This window comes from Cavenderia fasciculata, assembly GCF_000203815.1.
Source record: "Cavenderia fasciculata unplaced genomic scaffold Scf_Dfasci-F-a-25c12.r2-5, whole genome shotgun sequence".
NCBI classification, from domain to species: domain Eukaryota; phylum Evosea; class Eumycetozoa; order Acytosteliales; family Cavenderiaceae; genus Cavenderia; species Cavenderia fasciculata.
In genome coordinates this window covers 2,275,302-2,292,914 of record NW_004457729.1, presented here as the reverse complement: position 1 = coordinate 2,292,914, position 17,613 = coordinate 2,275,302, and the positions used below count along the sequence as shown (strand labels likewise).

Here is a 17,613-nt window from a genome sequence, read left to right as displayed (position 1 = left end):
ATTGTAATAGTAGTTGTTTAATTAGTTTAGTTAATCCTCTATTCATATCATATCATATATATATCTATCAAAAAATGGTAAATAGATTAATCAATAACTATTATAATAGGAAAGAATCGAGATCGATTACTAACCTACTGATTTATTAGTCAAATATACCAAAATTAGGAGAAGTTAAAGATATAACTAGAATAGAGAGAATAGGAGCTCATTCTCATATTAGAGGATTGGGTATTGACCAATCTCTAGAACCTCGTGAGGTTTCAGAGGGTATGGTTGGACAAATCAATGCTAGAAAGGCTGCTGCCGTTATATTACAAATGATCAAAGAGGGTAAGATTGCTGGTAGAGCTATCTTGATCGGTGGTGAACCAGGTACAGGAAAGGTAAGAAAGAATGAAAGAATGATATAAAAGACAACATGTTGACTTACAACAACAACACTTATATATTAACAACCATTATCTTTTTTGCTTGACATAGACTGCAATTGCAATGGGTATGGCACAATCATTAGGTAAAGATGTACCATTTACAGCTATAGCAGCAAGTGAAATATTTTCATTGGAGATGAGCAAGACTGAAGCATTGACACAAGCATTTAGAAGATCGATTGGTGTACGTATCAAGGAAGAGAATGAATTGATTGAAGGTGAGGTTGTGGACATTCAAATTGACAGACCTGCATCGGGTGCCGGTATTCGTGTTGGTAAATTGACACTAAAGACAACTTCGATGGACGCATTGTACGATTTGGGTTCAAAGATGATAGACTCGTTGGTCAAGGAAAAGGTGACTGCCGGTGACATTATTCGTATTGACAAGGGTAGTGGAAAGATCACCAAGTTGGGTCGCTCCATCTCTCGTCTTCGCGATCACGAAGTGTCGGGTGCCAAAGTCAACTTTATCGAGTGTCCAGAGGGAGAAATCCAAAAGCGTAAGGAAGTCGAACACACTGTATCGTTGCACGAGATTGATGTCATCAACAGTCGTGCTCAAGGCTTCTTTGCCTTGTTTGCCGGTGACATTGGTGAAATCAAACCAGAGGTACGTGAACAAATCAACCAAAAGGTGGCAGACTGGCGTGAAGAAGGAAAGGCTGACATCATCCCTGGTGTATTGTTTATCGACGAAGTACACATGTTGGATATGGAATGTTTCTCATTTTTAAATCGTGCTTTGGAAGATGACATGGCACCCATTCTCATCATGGCCACTAACCGTGGTATCACTACCATTAGAGGCACCAACTATCGTGCTCCACATGGTATCCCTGTTGATTTGCTCGATCGTCTTTTGATCATCCACACACAACCATACCAAGAAAAGGATGTACTCAAGATTCTCAAGATCAGAGCTGCCGAAGAAGATGTTGATATTAGTGATGATGCTCTCGCACTTCTCACCCGTATCGGTTTGGAAACATCGCTTCGTTACTCTATCCATCTCATCACATCGGCCTCACTTGTCTGTAGCAAGCGCAAGGGTACCGAAGTCTCAGTCGACGATGTCAGAAAAGTATACGATTTGTTTGTCGATGTCAAACGTTCAGTTAAATACCTCAAAGATTATCAAGATGAATTTTTGTATGATACTCAACCAACAACAACTAATGATCAAAAAATGTCAGATGTATAAACAAACAGATAAAAAGATATATTTAGAGAGAGAGAAAAAATAAAAAACAAATATTTAAAAAACAACAAAAAAATATAGGATTAAGTGTAAAATCAAATACAAAAAAAAAAGATATATAATATAATAATATTTATATATCTTTTTTGTTTATAGATTTATTATTATTAATTGGATTTTTTCTTTTTAAATACCCATTGTATTTCAGAGTCTTCCAGTGGAGGAGATGATGAATTTAAATTAGAAGAGCTTTGTGAAGAAGTAGAAGAAGGAGTTGGAGGAGTTGGGATGGTAATATTTGAAGATTTGTTTACAAAGGAAGTGGTGGTGGTGGAGGAGGAGGAAGAGGTGGAGGTGGAAGTGGTTGAGTTTGAAATGCCTATTTTGGGTGATGATAATCCACTGTTTGACTTAAACAATGTTGATTCAATATCTACAATATTAGTTTGATTTTGGTTGTTACTATTATTATTATTATTATTACTAGTGTTATTTGTATTATTTCCATAACTAGTAAATTTATGGAAAGGTGTATCACGAGAAGATGGAAGAGAAGGAGAAGATGATGATGGTGTTGTTGTGGAAGATGAAGATGATGTATTGGTTGTTGTTGTTGTTGCACTACTAGCAGCAGCAGCAGCAGCACTATTGACTCCCTCGAGCAAGGTATTTAACAATGTATTTGATCCTATTTTCATAGTACTATTTGGTGATGTTGGAAAATTATTATTATTATTATTATTATTTTGACTATTACTATTACTACTACTACCACTTGATTGTTTCTTTGATTGTGGAGTTTGTGGCTGTGAAGGTGGTTGAGATTGTGAAGATGACGACGATGATGTAGTAGTGGCGGAAGGAGTTGATGTCGAAGTAGTAGGTTGTTGAGTTTGTTGTTGTAGTAATTGGATAAGTAATTGTTGTTGCTGTTGGAGGGTTGAGTTGGCAATGGTTTGAGTGAGTAGTTGTTGGGCAAGTGGCGATTGTTGGAGCTGGGCAAGTAGGGCAGCTTGTTGTTGGAGCTGTGGTTGCTGCAGCTGTTGTTGCTGTTGCTGTTGTTGTTGTTGTTTGTAAAAGTTGGATAGGTGGAACAACTCGGGTTTGATGACATCGCCGACCTTTTCATGTTTGGCAACATGTCTGGAAAAGTTGGTGATCATGTGCAGGCTGCACCCTTGGAAGAAACAGATGTAACGACCTTCACTATCCATTCTAAAGAGTCGCAAACCATACTTTATCATTTGTTCACGGAGCTGTACACCTCTGGACGAGTATCTAGTTGGAATGGCATAGTTTTCGCTGTCATCAAAGTCTGGCGAATGAAGTATTTGTTGTCCTTGTCCCTGTCCTCCTTGTCCTCCTCCTCCAACGCTTACAGCAGTACCTGTTCGTACACCATATGTAGATGGAGGGTATGACCCAAACGATGGTGATGTCGAGGTGGTATTGATGGTTGGATTACTCGACACGGTATTGGTGAATCGGTTGGCGCCAATCAACTGTTGTGGTTGTTGTTGATGGTGTTGATGATGTTGATGTTGGTGTTGATTATTTAGTTGTTGTTGTTGTTGTTGTTGAAGTTTGTTCTTGTTGGAAATACCTTCGATGACCATTGCGAGTGACTCAAATGTGCTCTCGTCATCCTCCATGTCGCTGATGCACTTTGAAGAGACGCCTGAATGGAGGTGGCCGTGGTGACCGATACCACTGCCAGAGTCGGCGCGAAGCTTCTTGATACCCTCAAGACAGTCCCTAGTACGTGGTGAAGATGGAGGACCGCCAGCGGCAGATCCAGGGGGTGTAATATCCGAGATGGACATGGCAGAGTCGTAGAATGCATACAAATTTTCATATTTCTTGAGTGAATCTTGGGTAAAAGACAAGGCCTCTGTATCGTCACATGCAAGATCGTCGTCATCACAACCCAATCTTTCTTTTGGAAATAATAATTCCTCCAACATTTCATGTCCATGATTTTCATGAACTTTCAAATGGAATATATATTCTTCCAAAGAATTATTTCTAATTGGATTATTACATCCTTAAAAAAATTAAAAATAAAAATAAAAATAATTAATTAATATTTGTTTTTCTTTTCTATATTTCTATTTCTATTTCTATTTCTATTTGTATTTTTAGTTACCTTTATATATACAGATAAAATTATAATTTTGGTCACGTGGTAATCTTATGGATGGGATATTGTGTGCATTGTGTTGATGGTTATGGATTGATATACTGATGAGTTGTAGCAATGAATCCAAGTCTCCAATATTATTATTATTATTATTATTTTGATTTTGATGGTGGTGGTGCTGGTGGTTGTTGTTGTTGACACGGGAGGCAAGTGTGCCAGCACCGGCAAGCAATGTGGGTGAGGTGGATGGCGACGAAGAATCATTACCAGAGAGATCCTCTGATTTTTTTCGTTTGGGTAATCTCTCTCGCGGTGAAATGGACGACGAGGCAATAGCCGAAGACGATGATGGCACCATCAAAGACTTTTCCGACATTACAAATGATGAACTAGGTGTTGGACTCATTCTATCTTGATCTTGTTGATCTTGTTGTTGTTGTTGTTGATGATGACGATTATTAGTGTGAATTAAGATGATTGGTGTTTTTTTTGACTGACCCTTTGGACTCGAGTCTTCCATAATAAAAAAAAATTAAAAAGAGAGGAGAGTTTGTTTGGTTGTATATTTATCGATCGTACGAGATTTTAAATAAATAAATATTATATATATATATATGTACAAATAAAAAAAAAAAAAAAAGATATGATAATATTATATATAAATATATGACTATATGCTATTTAGATTAATTTAATGGACATCGATGATGATTGTCGAAAAGCGGATAATCTTGTTTGCTATTGTTATTGTTGAAATATTGTTGTTGTTATTATTATTATTATTATTGGTTACTCCATAAACATTTGTTTTTTGATGGAATATTAAACTACTACTATCGAAATAATAATAATGATGAAAGAGATAATAATATATGATTAGTATTGATATTTTTTTTTTTGTTTGTTTTGTTTCAAAATCAACCAATGTAGTTGGTGAGTGCAATGAAATGATGAATGGAATAGAGAGATGGGCGTACGGGTGTGTAGGGGCAACGGGGAAAAAAAATAAGCCACAAAAGTTATAATATGGCGATGAGGGAAGGGATAACAACGGACGGGGAAACAACGATGATGACGGGGAGAGTGTAGAACAGAAAAAGTCTTGTAAGATTATTGCTTGGGTTCTTGAAGGAAGAAGAAGAAAAAATATTTAAACAAACGATCTAATCTCGGAAACGGTGTCGGAAGGGTGGTAATTGCAAAGATATTTTCAAAAATCTTTCCGCGGGAAGATTTTCGCTGTGTGGGATTTTAGTGATGGTGATTAACAGAAAAGTCGCTACATGTTGTTCAGACGTCTGATCATCTGGTTCCAATTTAAATGGAACGAGAAAACAAAACACAAGACCTTACAACAAAACAAGAGCTTAAAAAAAAAAACAACAACAACAATTGGAAATTTCGGTAACACTGCATAGGACCTATCCTATACCCTGTTGCATTTGCACTGACCAATCACGAAAGATATGATGAGTGAGATGAGATATTTGGGGTATTTAAATAGAAGAAGAATCTTGGTTGATTCTTAATCCTATTCACCCGAAAGGGTTATTACCTTTTCTTTAAAGACACAGTTTGTGTTGTTGGTTGGTTTGGTGTAGTTGTAAGCCTTACTTGTATAAGTTCTATGTTTGTTGTTGTTGTAAGCTTGGGATAATGAATATCGAATAATTATTATACCGCCGTAGTGTCTGGGGAGTTGGTGAAACTGTACAATGAATAACAGAATGGTGTAATTTAAAAAAAAAGGGGGCAGGGCGTTTAGATGGTCGAGGGAATTAAATAAGATGGATGTTTGTTGTTGTAACTCTGGGGGTGGATGGGGGGGTTTGAGATTAATTATAATTACTCTGAGTGTTTGCCGATGTGTTTTCACAAAAAAGAAAAATAAACAAATAAATAGACACACCTCTTTTGCAATTGTGTATCTTGATATTATTATTATTATTATCGTTGTCTATTTTCAACAAACAATGTCATCAACCCAACACACATCATCGTATTGCATTGTTGGTGACGGTGGTTTTCGGGTGATATTAAAGCAAGAACAGAATAAAAAATCAATCGAACACGACAATATCATAAATATCGTATCTGATTGTATGATAGAAGTGGAGGGGAGGGGAGAGTAGAGAAAAAAGGGTGGCGTCAGCAGATGCATCTTGGCACTGGCACGCATCGAGCTTTGGGGGTGTGAGATTGCTCAATTTAACACAATAGCAGCGGCTACTGCCAAATAATATAAACAAACCTACTACTACTACTAGCTAGGTTGTTCCCAAATGTGTGAGAACACAGCTGAACTCGGTGGCCCTTGGTTTATGAATTGACACCCAAAGACAATTGCATCCACAAAATATGCGAAGCGGACCATGGTCTCGATGCAAAGCTTTGGCTGCGGTTACGCCAAAAAAGGGGATGGGCCAAGCAACAAAATAAAAAGTAAAATATTTTTAGAATGTTTCAGTACTCGATGCACTCGGCCGCAATATAGGCCAACGAATCCGAGACCAATACCGCTGCTGATTCTAATTGCACACCGCTGACGTGAAAAATAAAAAACCCAAAAACATAGAACGAATGTGCAATACAAACTTTGTCAGTCTTGGCGACAGCCATTGGACAGCAACCAAGTTCGATGATGGATGGTGATGAGTGATGACAAAATATATTTACTTTTTCGATAATGATGGTAGCAATCTGCTAAAATAATGTAATTCTGTTGCTATCGTTTTTTCAAAAAGCGGGTTGTGAGTGATTAATATTATTATTCGATTTATCGATGATGTCTTTATATCTGTTCTCTAGCTCTCTTTCTTTTGCATAATGATGATTGCTCTTGCTTGTTCTTGTTTGGTTGTAAACTTTGATTTATTTGTTTGTTGTTGTTGTTTAATACATAGATGAGTAACAATGAAAAATGACAATGACAATGACATGATGGATGTGTAGTGTAGAGTGCTTGAAAACAATGCAACGCAACCCAACACACCTTCTATTCTTTGCCAAAGATCATAACAATTCCAAGTCAGATATTTGTGAAGTGTTATTGGCGAAATATTTATAAAAAAACCTCGAAGAAATCGATATCCTCGTTTGTAGAATCTCCTTCCTGCGAAATGACGTCAGGCATGTAACCTGTCACCACAACAACAAGGCAAATGCCATTTCAAACTCGATCGAGACCTCTGATATTTGAAGAAGTCATTGGTTTTTTGAGAATAAAAACAAAAGTTCTCTTGGGTATAGCTTTGTTGGGTTGTGGGGCTGAATCACTCCACCAACAAGCAACTTCCTCTTCACCTTGACCAAAAGAGCCGACCACTTCCTCCCTCTTTTCGAATTGATTCGAGTCATTCCAACAACACCGTAGTATCGTATGTATTGGTTGAGCAGTGTCTATGTAATGTATGTATGGGTATGTATGATGTGTGATGTGCTTTGAAATCAAGACGATAATAATAATAATATCTTCAATGGGAAATATGAATGATGAAATAGGATGATATGGTGATGATGTACTATACTATATACTACATTTTATAAATTATATAGATTGAATCAATATTTAAATGATTGATAATCTATCTATCCTTTAACTATTATCTAATAAATCCTATCTGTAAGATTAATCATAAATGTAAATGTGAAATGAATAATAATAATAATAATAATGATGATGATGAAATGCATTGTGCTCTGCGTCTGCGTCGGTGGTGGTGACCTAATTTCGGTTATTCATTCACCCTTCCGATGAAAAACAACATCCTCCACCTTTCCCCTTCAACTCCTACCTGGTTATATTAGTAGTTGCTTATTATTGGGAATAGAGCATGGTTGTTGATGGAAGCAAGTTCCCAATAACCAAGATGTGGGTGTCGTGACTTTTGATCGAATCCAACTTTTGTGTTTTATTTTTTAAAAGTCAGCTGCTTGCTGTGCTCTGTGAACAAGGGTCGATCAACTCGTTGTTGCCAACTACCGATTGGATGTCCAAAAAGGGGGGTGAAAATAAAGTTTAATAAACGACAAACGAGTAGACACACTCACTCTAGAACTTTATCACTGTAACTCGAGTAGCTGCTTGCTTGTCATCATCAACAAAGATTGTGGTACAATGGAAGGTGATGGGTGTATATGTGTATATATATTACCTTTTTTATAATTTTGAACAACTAAATTGTGATTGACACTATTCTTCTGCTGCTCTATAGTAATTATCTGGTGGTTGGAGGGTTTGTTTGGTTGCTTGTTGTTGGAAGGTTGGATTGGATGTTGGTGAAATTGGGGGGAGTGGTGGTTTTCGACGGTGTGAGCCGGGTGTGTACGGTACAAGTACGATATGTTAATATCTCTCTAGAGGTGAAAAAAAAAGAATATACAATGGATAGAGGGTGCGTGGGCAATTTGAATGAGCCTTTTAATATGTGTCACTCGCGCACACAGAGATAGAAACCATCAGGTGTTGTTGATTAAAATAAAAAATAAACAAGATATTTTAGATATGAAAATCAGTCATAGATGATGATGGCAAACAAACAGAGGTACTCTGCAACGGGAGAACACTCAACAACCTGCTAGCTGTTGCTGCAGAACGTCATTCCATAGGATCGATGTTTTACTACTCTTTGTCAGAGGAGGTGGTGGAGGGATATGGGTGCTTGTTCAGAGAAGTCATGGTTGTTTAGGAAACCGACCTTTGTAAGGGTTTCAAAACTTTTCCCATCTAGAGAGACAATAAGTGACGTATACACCACAACAACATCAGAGGCGAGAGATGGGTGGAACTTTTCCCAATTTCGTCGCCCCCCTTACATCTTAGATGATTATTTTTAACGTAAGATTGCAGAGAGAGGGGATCTTTTGCTGGGTTACAATAATCCGTCATGAGTCACCCGAAATAGAGAATTGGGTGCATGCCCATGCTCTTCGTAAAAAACAAGAAAATTCACGTTCAACTTCGGCTCTCTTTGTTTATGATCAATTTTTTTCTGTTTCTTCAGTGACTCGGGTCTTTGCTAAAACACCGAGAATGTGAATCCAAGGTAATGCGCATGAATTCATTCCTTTCTCGAATATTCTTGTCTTGGGATAATTAAATGTGTTGAAATATCTGATTTAAATTTTATTCGAACTAATATCTCGTCTTTGATTCATGGGTATCATCGAAGTCTCTCGAAACAAACCTTTCTTTGGATGTTTTGTTTATGTTTGATTCTACCTGGTGTTTTACTTCTTTCGCTGCTACTACTACTTTTGAGATTTTTTTCGCGACCAAGAGACTTTTGATTTTTTGATGGCGAGTGGCCTTAGGTCTCTTTGGTTACAGGAGCTCTTTTCTTGGGTTGATACTTTGAGAGCTCAAGGTCATCGATTTTACTTGCAAGAATAAAGTCATTTTCAGACAACCCTGAAATCGTGTGCGTATAAATATCTATTTCTAAATCCCAATATGACTCTACAAGTTGTGTAAAAGAGAAAGAGTAGAAAGTGAGAGTAATCAGAGGAAGGGTAAGGGTGGGGGTAAGAACAAGTTGTAAGAGGGGAGATTCAATTCAACGAGTCATGTCTGTGTCATTGGTCACCGGTGTTTGGTATCTACCGCTACTCATTGGGTTATATTTGTCGTTTGGATCAAACGTATAAAAATGTAACCCTGTCCTGTTGGTACCCCCAATAACAATTTAAACATATCTCTCTGCTGTACTTACTGATGGACATATCGGGGTGATGGTTCTCGTCCTCGGCTAAAGCTCCGATCTGTGACATTAATTCGAGACCCTTTGGAAAAGGTATTCTCCATTTTCTTGTTACCTAGAGTAATAAAAAAAGACATTCATACCAATACAGATAATAATAATAATAATAATAATAATAATAATAATAATAATAATAATAATAATAATGGATTAATAATTATTATTGGTATATTATATTTTTACCAAACTTACCATATATGCTTCATTATCCTTGTAAATGATTCTCCAATCTAAAAATAAAATCAATCAATCAATTAAATGTAGATAAAGGTAATTATTACAAATGACATACTTTCATTTAAATTCTTTAATAATTCTTCAGATTCTGTATTTGATAGTTTTGGTATTCCTCCTTCACTTTAATTGATAGTATTTAATTAATTAATGGTCAAGCAAGTAAACAACAATAATTGTATACATTGTTTTACATACCATGGAAGACACTTTTTCTGACTTAATTGTTCTTTAGAAAGGGTACAATAACTCATTTTAGTTTGATTAATAAACTTATTATTATTATTATTAATATTATTACAATAACTGTATGTTAAGTTTTGTTTAAATAGAGAAGAGGAAGAAGAAATAGAGGGAGATGTGGATTGGATGACTACGTAGTTGATGATTTTGTTTTGATAGTTTCCACGCGGTTGTTGTTGTTGCAGTGCTGACAACAAACTATTTCGAACAGTCGCCGACGTTTGAGATACAGCAGTTTTTAATGTTGATGTAAGATATCTATTCATTCACACACACACTATACTAGTACATTAATATTAACTTATACTAATGATATTTGACAATGTTTTTTTCAATGTCTCCTTTTTTTTTTTCAAAGATACTCTGTTTAGTCTATAGACACTTGTTGTTGAAAAGATTACTACTAAATGTATAACATGATCTTTTTAGGGAATGATTCATTAATTATCTGATCATCCAACGATATTGCTCTCTTTTGAAGCTTCAACAAAAAATAAAATAAAAACAAATTCATCAAAAAAGATTGTGGAGGTGAAGATCAGTGCATCTCATCAACCCTAGGGTGTTGGCTCTATTAATTCATAAAACTACCTGTTGTATACCCAACAAATATAATATATTATATATAATATATTAACCAATAGGCATTTCTAAAAAGAAGAAGAAAAAGAAGAAGAAGGAGGGTCGTCAATATCGACAAAAAGAAGAAGAAGAACGATGATGATAGGATCAAAAGATTTAGTAACACTATTGTCTCTATTGTCAGAAGAGGACAAGCCATTGGAGACAGTGTCGACGACATTCAATCGTACATTTAATAGAGCCGATCAGTTTAAAATTGGATGTGCTATCTATACAATGATGAAGGATGGTTTCATCAGAGTGCAGTCACATCGATTGATATCATTCTATATACTCTACTCGTTATTCAATCATGGTAACACTGCTGCTGCTGCTGCCGCTTCTGCAGCTTCTTCATCATCTGGGTTTACATCACCAATTCAACAATCTGCTAATACCACTAGTACTAGTAATAGTAGTAACAATAACAATGAAAATGAAAACGAAGAGAAAACTGGTGATCAAGATAATTCATCAATATTTAATCTACCAATTGCATTCAATCCTTTTCTACCAGTATTTATTGATGAATTACAAAAATATTTAAATAACAACAATAATAATAATAATCAAAATAATCAAAATAATAATAACGAAATACAATCACCACAACATAAAGCACAACAACAAGTATTACAATTAAGATACAATAGTTTAATAGAAAAACATTATTTAATTCAATTTTTGACCAATTTACCAAAGGACGTAAGTATTTCTTCATCTTTTTTTTGTCCTTTATCTTTTCCTTTTTTTTATTTACTTTACTTTTTTTCTATCTAGTTTTCAAAAAAAACATCAAAAGAATTGGTTCAACAAACACCAACCAATGAATTGACAGTTCCAAATTTAAATGATTATAGGAAGTTTTATTTGGATAAACTTGCACATTATTCTTTTCCTTCACTTCGTAGTATAGGAGTATCACCATCCCTATTTTTCAGTGATTTCGAACCAATAACGCCATTTGCTATTGTCCAACAACAACAATCACCAAAACAACAACTAAAAGATTTAAAGATATCCGAACAAGAATTGAGTCTATTTTCATTTGAACCAGCTTTTCATCGTCCTCCTCCACCATTATTTAATCCTATCAATGTAAATATAAATATATATATAAATATATATATATAAATATATGTAAGATTTATGTATAAATTTATTAATATTTTTTTTTCTTTTTTTTGTTTAGACAATTTGGATAAATACAACTATTAATCATGGATTATTATTATCACCACTTGCGACATTAAGAAATGGGTTGATTAATCCTAAAAAGATTGTAAGAGATTTAATGTCAAAGGCGATTAGAACGAGATTAGCTAAAATCCAAACACAACAAATCAAAGTGGAATTGGAAAACGATCCCAAACTGGTACTCTATTCTGGGCTTGTTCCCAAGAAACTTCCTAATCTTGTCGAAAATAATACTCAAGTTGCCATTGAAGCACTGCTTAAACTCATTCATTCACCCGACTTTAAAGACTATTTCCAAGAGTTGATATCAATGGAAATGAACTATAGGTCAATGGAGGTGGTCAATGCATTGGCAACAAGTGTCGAACTGCCACAACACTTTATTCCAATGTACATTAGTAACTGCATTGCAACGTGCAATAATTCAAAGGACAAGGTCATGCTGCAACGATCCGTTCGTTTGGTTTGTGTCTTTATACAGTCACTCATCCGTAACAATATCATCAACATTAAGGATCTCTTTACAGAGGTACAAAGTTTCTGTCTTGAACATTCAAAAATCAGAGAAGCTATTAGCCTTTTTAAATTAATGAATGATGAAAAGACTGGTAGCAGCAGCAGTACAACATCAACCATTACAACAATTGATAATAAATAACTAAAACCCCACGATAATAATAGAATGGAATAGAATAGAAAACAAGCAAGAGAGAAAGAGAGAGAGAAAGAGCAAACACAATGAATGACGACAACGACAATAATTGAAAGATGGATGATCAGCTGCAGCCATCTTATCTTAATCCACAATAAATTCATTGAATGACAAAGTGTGTGTTGGAAGAAACCAAACAAACAAACAACAAACAGGGGTGTAGAATGTCAAAGATTCTCAAACGATGATTTGGTGGTAGTGATGATCAACAATCAACAATCAACAACAATCAACAATCACCACAAGATTCATTTATGTGGTTCCCTTTTTGTCACGAGACAACTCATTGGAATGGATCAAGCCGATACCAATTAAGAGAGCACGTTGATCAAAAAAATTGTTTGAAAAAAAAAAACAAATTCTTTTAAAAAAATGTCATCCCTCCATTGATTGTTGTTTTGCGGATTGCCTGCCCTCATTTGCTTATTGTAACGTCTTTTATACTTTTCTACTTCTATTTATTTATTTATTTATTAAATTGTACTTTTATTTAGATAATCTCAATCTTCGATATATAACCCTAACAAACTTAAATCGAACAACATCACGTGAGGGCGCGGAGTGTTCAATTCATTACAAATCACTAACACACACACACACACACACATATATATACCCAACAACAACAAGTTATAGTTATAGTTTAAGCAACAATAGAGAGGAGAAATAGTAAAAATGAAGAGAATTAAATCTAAAATTGCTATTGCCAAGCAAAATGTAATGGAAAAGACAAGTAGTAGAGAGAATACTCTTGAACCTGAAGAAATGAAAGAGTTGGAAAAGGTAATTTATTATAAAGATTCTCTATATATGATTTAGTCGTTAATCAATTTATCTTTTTGTTTGTTTTATAGCAAGTTGCAGAAACAAGAACATATGTCCGTAAATTGACCAAATCAATTGAAAAGGAAACAGTTTCAACTGGTGTAAGCATTCAAGATGGAACAGAGTTGGCTGATAATTTCATTGATTACAGTGTTCACGTTCGTGACAACTATCCAGATCTAGTTGTCTTGTCTGGTATTCTTTCAAAGATTGGTGAATTCCAAGCTGGTTTTGAAGACCTCAAAGCAAAATTAAACTCTTCATTAATCAATGATGTTAGTGATCCACTTAAATCACTTGTTAAAACTGAATTAAAACAAGCTCAAGTATGTACAATAAAGAATGAAAAGATATATTTATATATAAACTCCAAGAGTTAGTCGCTAATTTACTTATTTAATTTCTTTTTCTTTTTTTTTTTTTTTTTTAGATTCAAAAGAAAGAATATGATAAGTCAAGAATTGCATATGATGCATCATTGTCAGAATTGGCCAATATTAAAAAGTTAAAAAATGTCAAGCCAAACAAGATTCAGGAACAAGAGGATGACACTCAAAAGCTTGGAGCAGAGTTTGGCCAAGTCGGCAATGAGACTGCCCAACACTTGCGTGATGTCAACATGATTGCAGAGTTTGAAGCTGTCGAGAAGTTGTGCGACTATTTGGACTCGTACTATACCTTTTTCCAAAAGGGGTACCGTTGGTTGGCCCAAAAGATCCCCGATATCTATGAATACCGTCTCTATGTCGAAAAGAGAAAGGCCGAGCTCGAAAAGAGCAAGGTCAGAATGAGCATGTTGCTCACACCCAAGCCAGACGACCTGCTCAAGAACAAGGTCTTTGGCGAGGACTTGTCGGTACTCACCAACCGCGACCAATCTTCGATCCCCATCTTTGTGGCGCGTGCATTTGCCGTCATCCGTAGCAGACTCACCGAAGAAGGTCTGTTTAGATTGTCGGGTACCAAGCGACTGGTACTCGAGATGAAGCAGACGATCGACGAGGGCAAAGAGTACAACTTGCAAGATTGCAACGATGTCCATGTCGTGTGTAACCTTGTCAAGCTGTTCCTCAGAGAATTGCAGCCCGAGCCACTTCTCACCTACTCTCGTTACAATGAGTTTATCGATACTTGCAACGTCGAAGATCCCAACGAACGTATTGAAAAACTCTCGAAAATCATCCACTCTCTCCCCAAGCACAACTATAACCTCTTGCACCATCTCATGCATCTGTGCTCTCAAATCTCGCAGACACCCAAGTGCAAGATGGGACCTGCCAATTTGGCCACTTGCGTCGGTCCAAACATCCTCGTTTCACAAGTCGATATTATCGTCGAAGATATTGCCCTTGGCAATACTGTTATCACCACCATCATCCAAAACTTTGAAAGAATCTTTGGTGGTGCTCCATCCTTGGAAAATATTTCCCTTGTCCATCCTACTCCTCCTCAACAACCACAAGTCAATGCTACTCAACCATCTACCTTGTCTTCATCTACTACTTCTACTACTACTACGACTGCACCACAAAAAATATCACAGTACAAGTCACCAAGTTTCAACAATAATCATCCAGCACCAGGCAGCAGTCCTCCAGCGATATATAATGGTGTTCCAATGAGAAATAGAAATCTTTCTTCATCTGGTTCTACTCTGGGTGACAGTTTTGATGATAGTGATGCTATTGCTTTGACTGATGAGGAATAGTAGACACATGACCATAATAATAACAATAGTACATTTGTTCTGTCATAATTATATAATATTATTTATTCAAACAACAACAACAACAACAACACATATAATTTATTTATTACATTTCACCCAATCCATTCCCTAACCATTACCATTACCATTACCATTTATTATTGTACGATTAATTTATTAATATATTTAAAAATAAACCACCATTATTATACTAAACTATTAAAATAAAACCAAAAAAGAAAAGAAACAAAAGATAGACTGAGAATGGTTTGATTTGATTGGATTGTAAATTTTAAAATACACAAACGTTGTCATTGTCATTACACTTTGTTTGAAAGATGGTAATGAGTGATCAGTTTAATAGTTTATTTGAACAAATCAGAGAATTGACCAATTTCTTCAAGGGCTTGGAGATCATCATACAACTGTTGTAAAAGAGGAATAAACAAAAAGTTAATGAGGTTGTCTACTTTTATCATTGATCCTATACATATAGATACATACACCAACAAACTTGTCATTAACAAACAATTGTGGTAACTCTGTTTTTCCACTTGTCTTTTTCATGTGTTCTCTTTGAGCTTGATCACTAGCAACATCGTATTCTAGATGAGTATATAGTAAGTAGTAAATAATAAAAAAGAATATTAATATAAATACTTTTAACAAGCGCAGTGAACATCACTTCACTGCAGCTAAATAATGTTTCATACCAGTGTATTGGATTCCCTTGGCTTCCAATAAAGTCTTCAAGGCAGATTGATCCTTCTTGATCTTCAACATGCCAGTTGCAGATGATGTATATAATGTAACAGTAACCATTTTGTTGTTGTTGTTTAACTAATGTAAATAAATAATAATATCAAACACCTGTTAATGCTTTTATGATGATTTCTCACACCCATGGTGAGATTTTTTTTTGTGGCAACAAAAATTAATAATTAAATTGGTTTACAATAATAATTCTTTTCAAAGTGGTTTCATGGTTGTGTTCCTTTTAGTACAGTTTACAACAGTTGACATTATTATTATTTTTAATGAGTGTGCATCGATCGTTGTAAACAAACAAAAAGTATCTATCTATCTATATGCTTCTAATCAATCTTGTTTGTTAGTGTTGGGGCTTGACAAAAGAAAGAAAACTTTAGTGTTATCCTTTGTTAGGCAGAGCGTTGTGTAAACATTATGTAAACATTATGTACTGTACACTTGGTGTTTCTTTTTTTTGAAAATAAATAAATTAAATTACTTCTTTGGTTGCCTCGTCACTGACCACTGCAAATTATTATTAATAAATTAATTTAAATCAATTAATTTCGATTTTTTAAACTATTCTCAAAAAATTAGTATAAACAGATAAAGTTCAAAAACTGGTCATCTTACCTATATTTTCTCTATAGAAATACTTTAACATATATTTATATATATATACATAATAAAATGTATCAAAGTCATCATCATAGTAACAATAGTTATTATAGCAGTAGCTATAACAATAGTCCATCCTTTGGTGATAAGATCAATGTCTTATTACAATTCAACAACATGTAAGTGTAAACAATAAACAATAACAACAACAAACATCTCTTTTGTTTGACAATACTCTAACATTTTCTTTTTACCTTATAAAGATCACAATCAACAAAGAATGTATTAGTTAAAGTATACAACACATTAGCAATGTGTTTAGTTGCAGCAGCAGTTGGTTGTGCATTCTCAATGTATATCTACCAACCAAATGTCATCCTTTTATTGATTGCTTCAGTAGCTGCAGCTTACAAGTTTGCCTCTACCCCACGTCACGATACTCAATCTAGATTGACACTTTTATTTGCCATCAGCTCTATTAGTGGTATTTCTCTTGCACCATTGGTCAATTATGCCATTGAGGTTGATCCTTCGTAAGTATAAAAAAACATTCACAATATATGATCTCCTAGTCTTATCATAGTCTGACTAAAACTACCTTTTTTACTTTAGAATTTTGATGACTGCAATCTTGGCAACATTGGCTATTTTCGCTAGTTTCAGTGTCTTTTCATTATTGACAGACAAGCGTATGTTCCTCTACCTTGGAGGTTTACTTTCAACAGCTTGCATTGGTCTCTTTGTTGTTTCACTTGGACAACTTTTCATTAGAAGTCAAGCAATCGATGGTATCCTTACCACCACTCTTTTAGTTGTTTTATCAGCTTTTATCATTTATGGTAAGTCATGTGATGATTAATTATCATACATCTAAATATTTAGAAACTAACAAATATTTAATATTCCTCATTTATTATTATTATAGATACACAATTCATTGTTTATCGTATTGAAAATGGTGATCGTGATTATATTCAACACACATTTACATTGTTTATTGACTTGATTGATCTCTTTAGAATTGTTTTGAGAATTTTAATCAAAAACTCAAAGAGCAAAAAGAAGAATGACAATTAATTCATTCCTCACATTATCATCTTTTGTAAATTTAAACCAATCTTATCATCATGAAAATAAATATAGTACCAAAAAAAAAACTATTAAACTATTT

The 17,613-nt window shown here is 34.8% G+C and overlaps 8 protein-coding genes across 8 annotated transcripts; 4 read left to right on the top strand and 4 right to left on the bottom strand.

Moving 5' to 3' along the window:
• Window positions 1-74: 74 nt before the first annotated feature.
• On the top strand, window positions 75-1,638 carry rvb2 (AAA ATPase domain-containing protein; the record flags this gene model as incomplete). Its single annotated transcript, XM_004359157.1, has 3 exons — window positions 75-77; window positions 150-386; window positions 484-1,638. 3 exons carry the CDS (start codon window positions 75-77, stop codon window positions 1,636-1,638), a joined length of 1,395 nt encoding a protein of 464 aa, XP_004359214.1.
• Window positions 1,639-1,802: 164 nt separating this feature from the next.
• On the bottom strand, window positions 1,803-4,295 carry DFA_01244 (uncharacterized protein; the record flags this gene model as incomplete). Its single annotated transcript, XM_004359156.1, has 2 exons — window positions 1,803-3,622; window positions 3,794-4,295. 2 exons carry the CDS (start codon window positions 4,293-4,295, stop codon window positions 1,803-1,805), a joined length of 2,322 nt encoding a protein of 773 aa, XP_004359213.1.
• Window positions 4,296-4,466: 171 nt separating this feature from the next.
• On the bottom strand, window positions 4,467-6,714 carry DFA_01243 (uncharacterized protein; the record flags this gene model as incomplete). Its single annotated transcript, XM_004359155.1, has 3 exons — window positions 4,467-4,608; window positions 6,246-6,478; window positions 6,619-6,714. The coding sequence occupies 3 exons, from the start codon at window positions 6,712-6,714 to the stop codon at window positions 4,467-4,469; spliced, it is 471 nt and encodes a 156-aa protein (XP_004359212.1).
• A 2,121-nt stretch (window positions 6,715-8,835) lies between these two features.
• DFA_01242 (uncharacterized protein) lies at window positions 8,836-10,022 on the bottom strand (the record flags this gene model as incomplete). The annotated part of the gene is made up of 5 exons (XM_004359154.1): window positions 8,836-8,888; window positions 9,487-9,589; window positions 9,727-9,764; window positions 9,827-9,891; window positions 9,967-10,022. 5 exons carry the CDS (start codon window positions 10,020-10,022, stop codon window positions 8,836-8,838), a joined length of 315 nt encoding a protein of 104 aa, XP_004359211.1.
• Window positions 10,023-10,728: 706 nt separating this feature from the next.
• DFA_01241 (uncharacterized protein) lies at window positions 10,729-12,487 on the top strand (the record flags this gene model as incomplete). The annotated part of the gene is made up of 3 exons (XM_004359153.1): window positions 10,729-11,337; window positions 11,413-11,730; window positions 11,825-12,487. 3 exons carry the CDS (start codon window positions 10,729-10,731, stop codon window positions 12,485-12,487), a joined length of 1,590 nt encoding a protein of 529 aa, XP_004359210.1.
• A 729-nt stretch (window positions 12,488-13,216) lies between these two features.
• Window positions 13,217-15,074, top strand: gacP (RhoGAP domain-containing protein; the record flags this gene model as incomplete). Its single annotated transcript, XM_004359152.1, has 4 exons — window positions 13,217-13,324; window positions 13,396-13,692; window positions 13,797-14,411; window positions 14,619-15,074. The coding sequence occupies 4 exons, from the start codon at window positions 13,217-13,219 to the stop codon at window positions 15,072-15,074; spliced, it is 1,476 nt and encodes a 491-aa protein (XP_004359209.1).
• Window positions 15,075-15,439: 365 nt separating this feature from the next.
• Window positions 15,440-15,896, bottom strand: DFA_01239 (thioredoxin domain-containing protein; the record flags this gene model as incomplete). Its single annotated transcript, XM_004359151.1, has 3 exons — window positions 15,440-15,499; window positions 15,579-15,679; window positions 15,788-15,896. The coding sequence occupies 3 exons, from the start codon at window positions 15,894-15,896 to the stop codon at window positions 15,440-15,442; spliced, it is 270 nt and encodes an 89-aa protein (XP_004359208.1).
• A 618-nt stretch (window positions 15,897-16,514) lies between these two features.
• On the top strand, window positions 16,515-17,519 carry DFA_01238 (uncharacterized protein; the record flags this gene model as incomplete). Its single annotated transcript, XM_004359150.1, has 4 exons — window positions 16,515-16,621; window positions 16,706-16,975; window positions 17,055-17,281; window positions 17,368-17,519. 4 exons carry the CDS (start codon window positions 16,515-16,517, stop codon window positions 17,517-17,519), a joined length of 756 nt encoding a protein of 251 aa, XP_004359207.1.
• Between the last annotated feature and the right edge of the window lie 94 nt (window positions 17,520-17,613).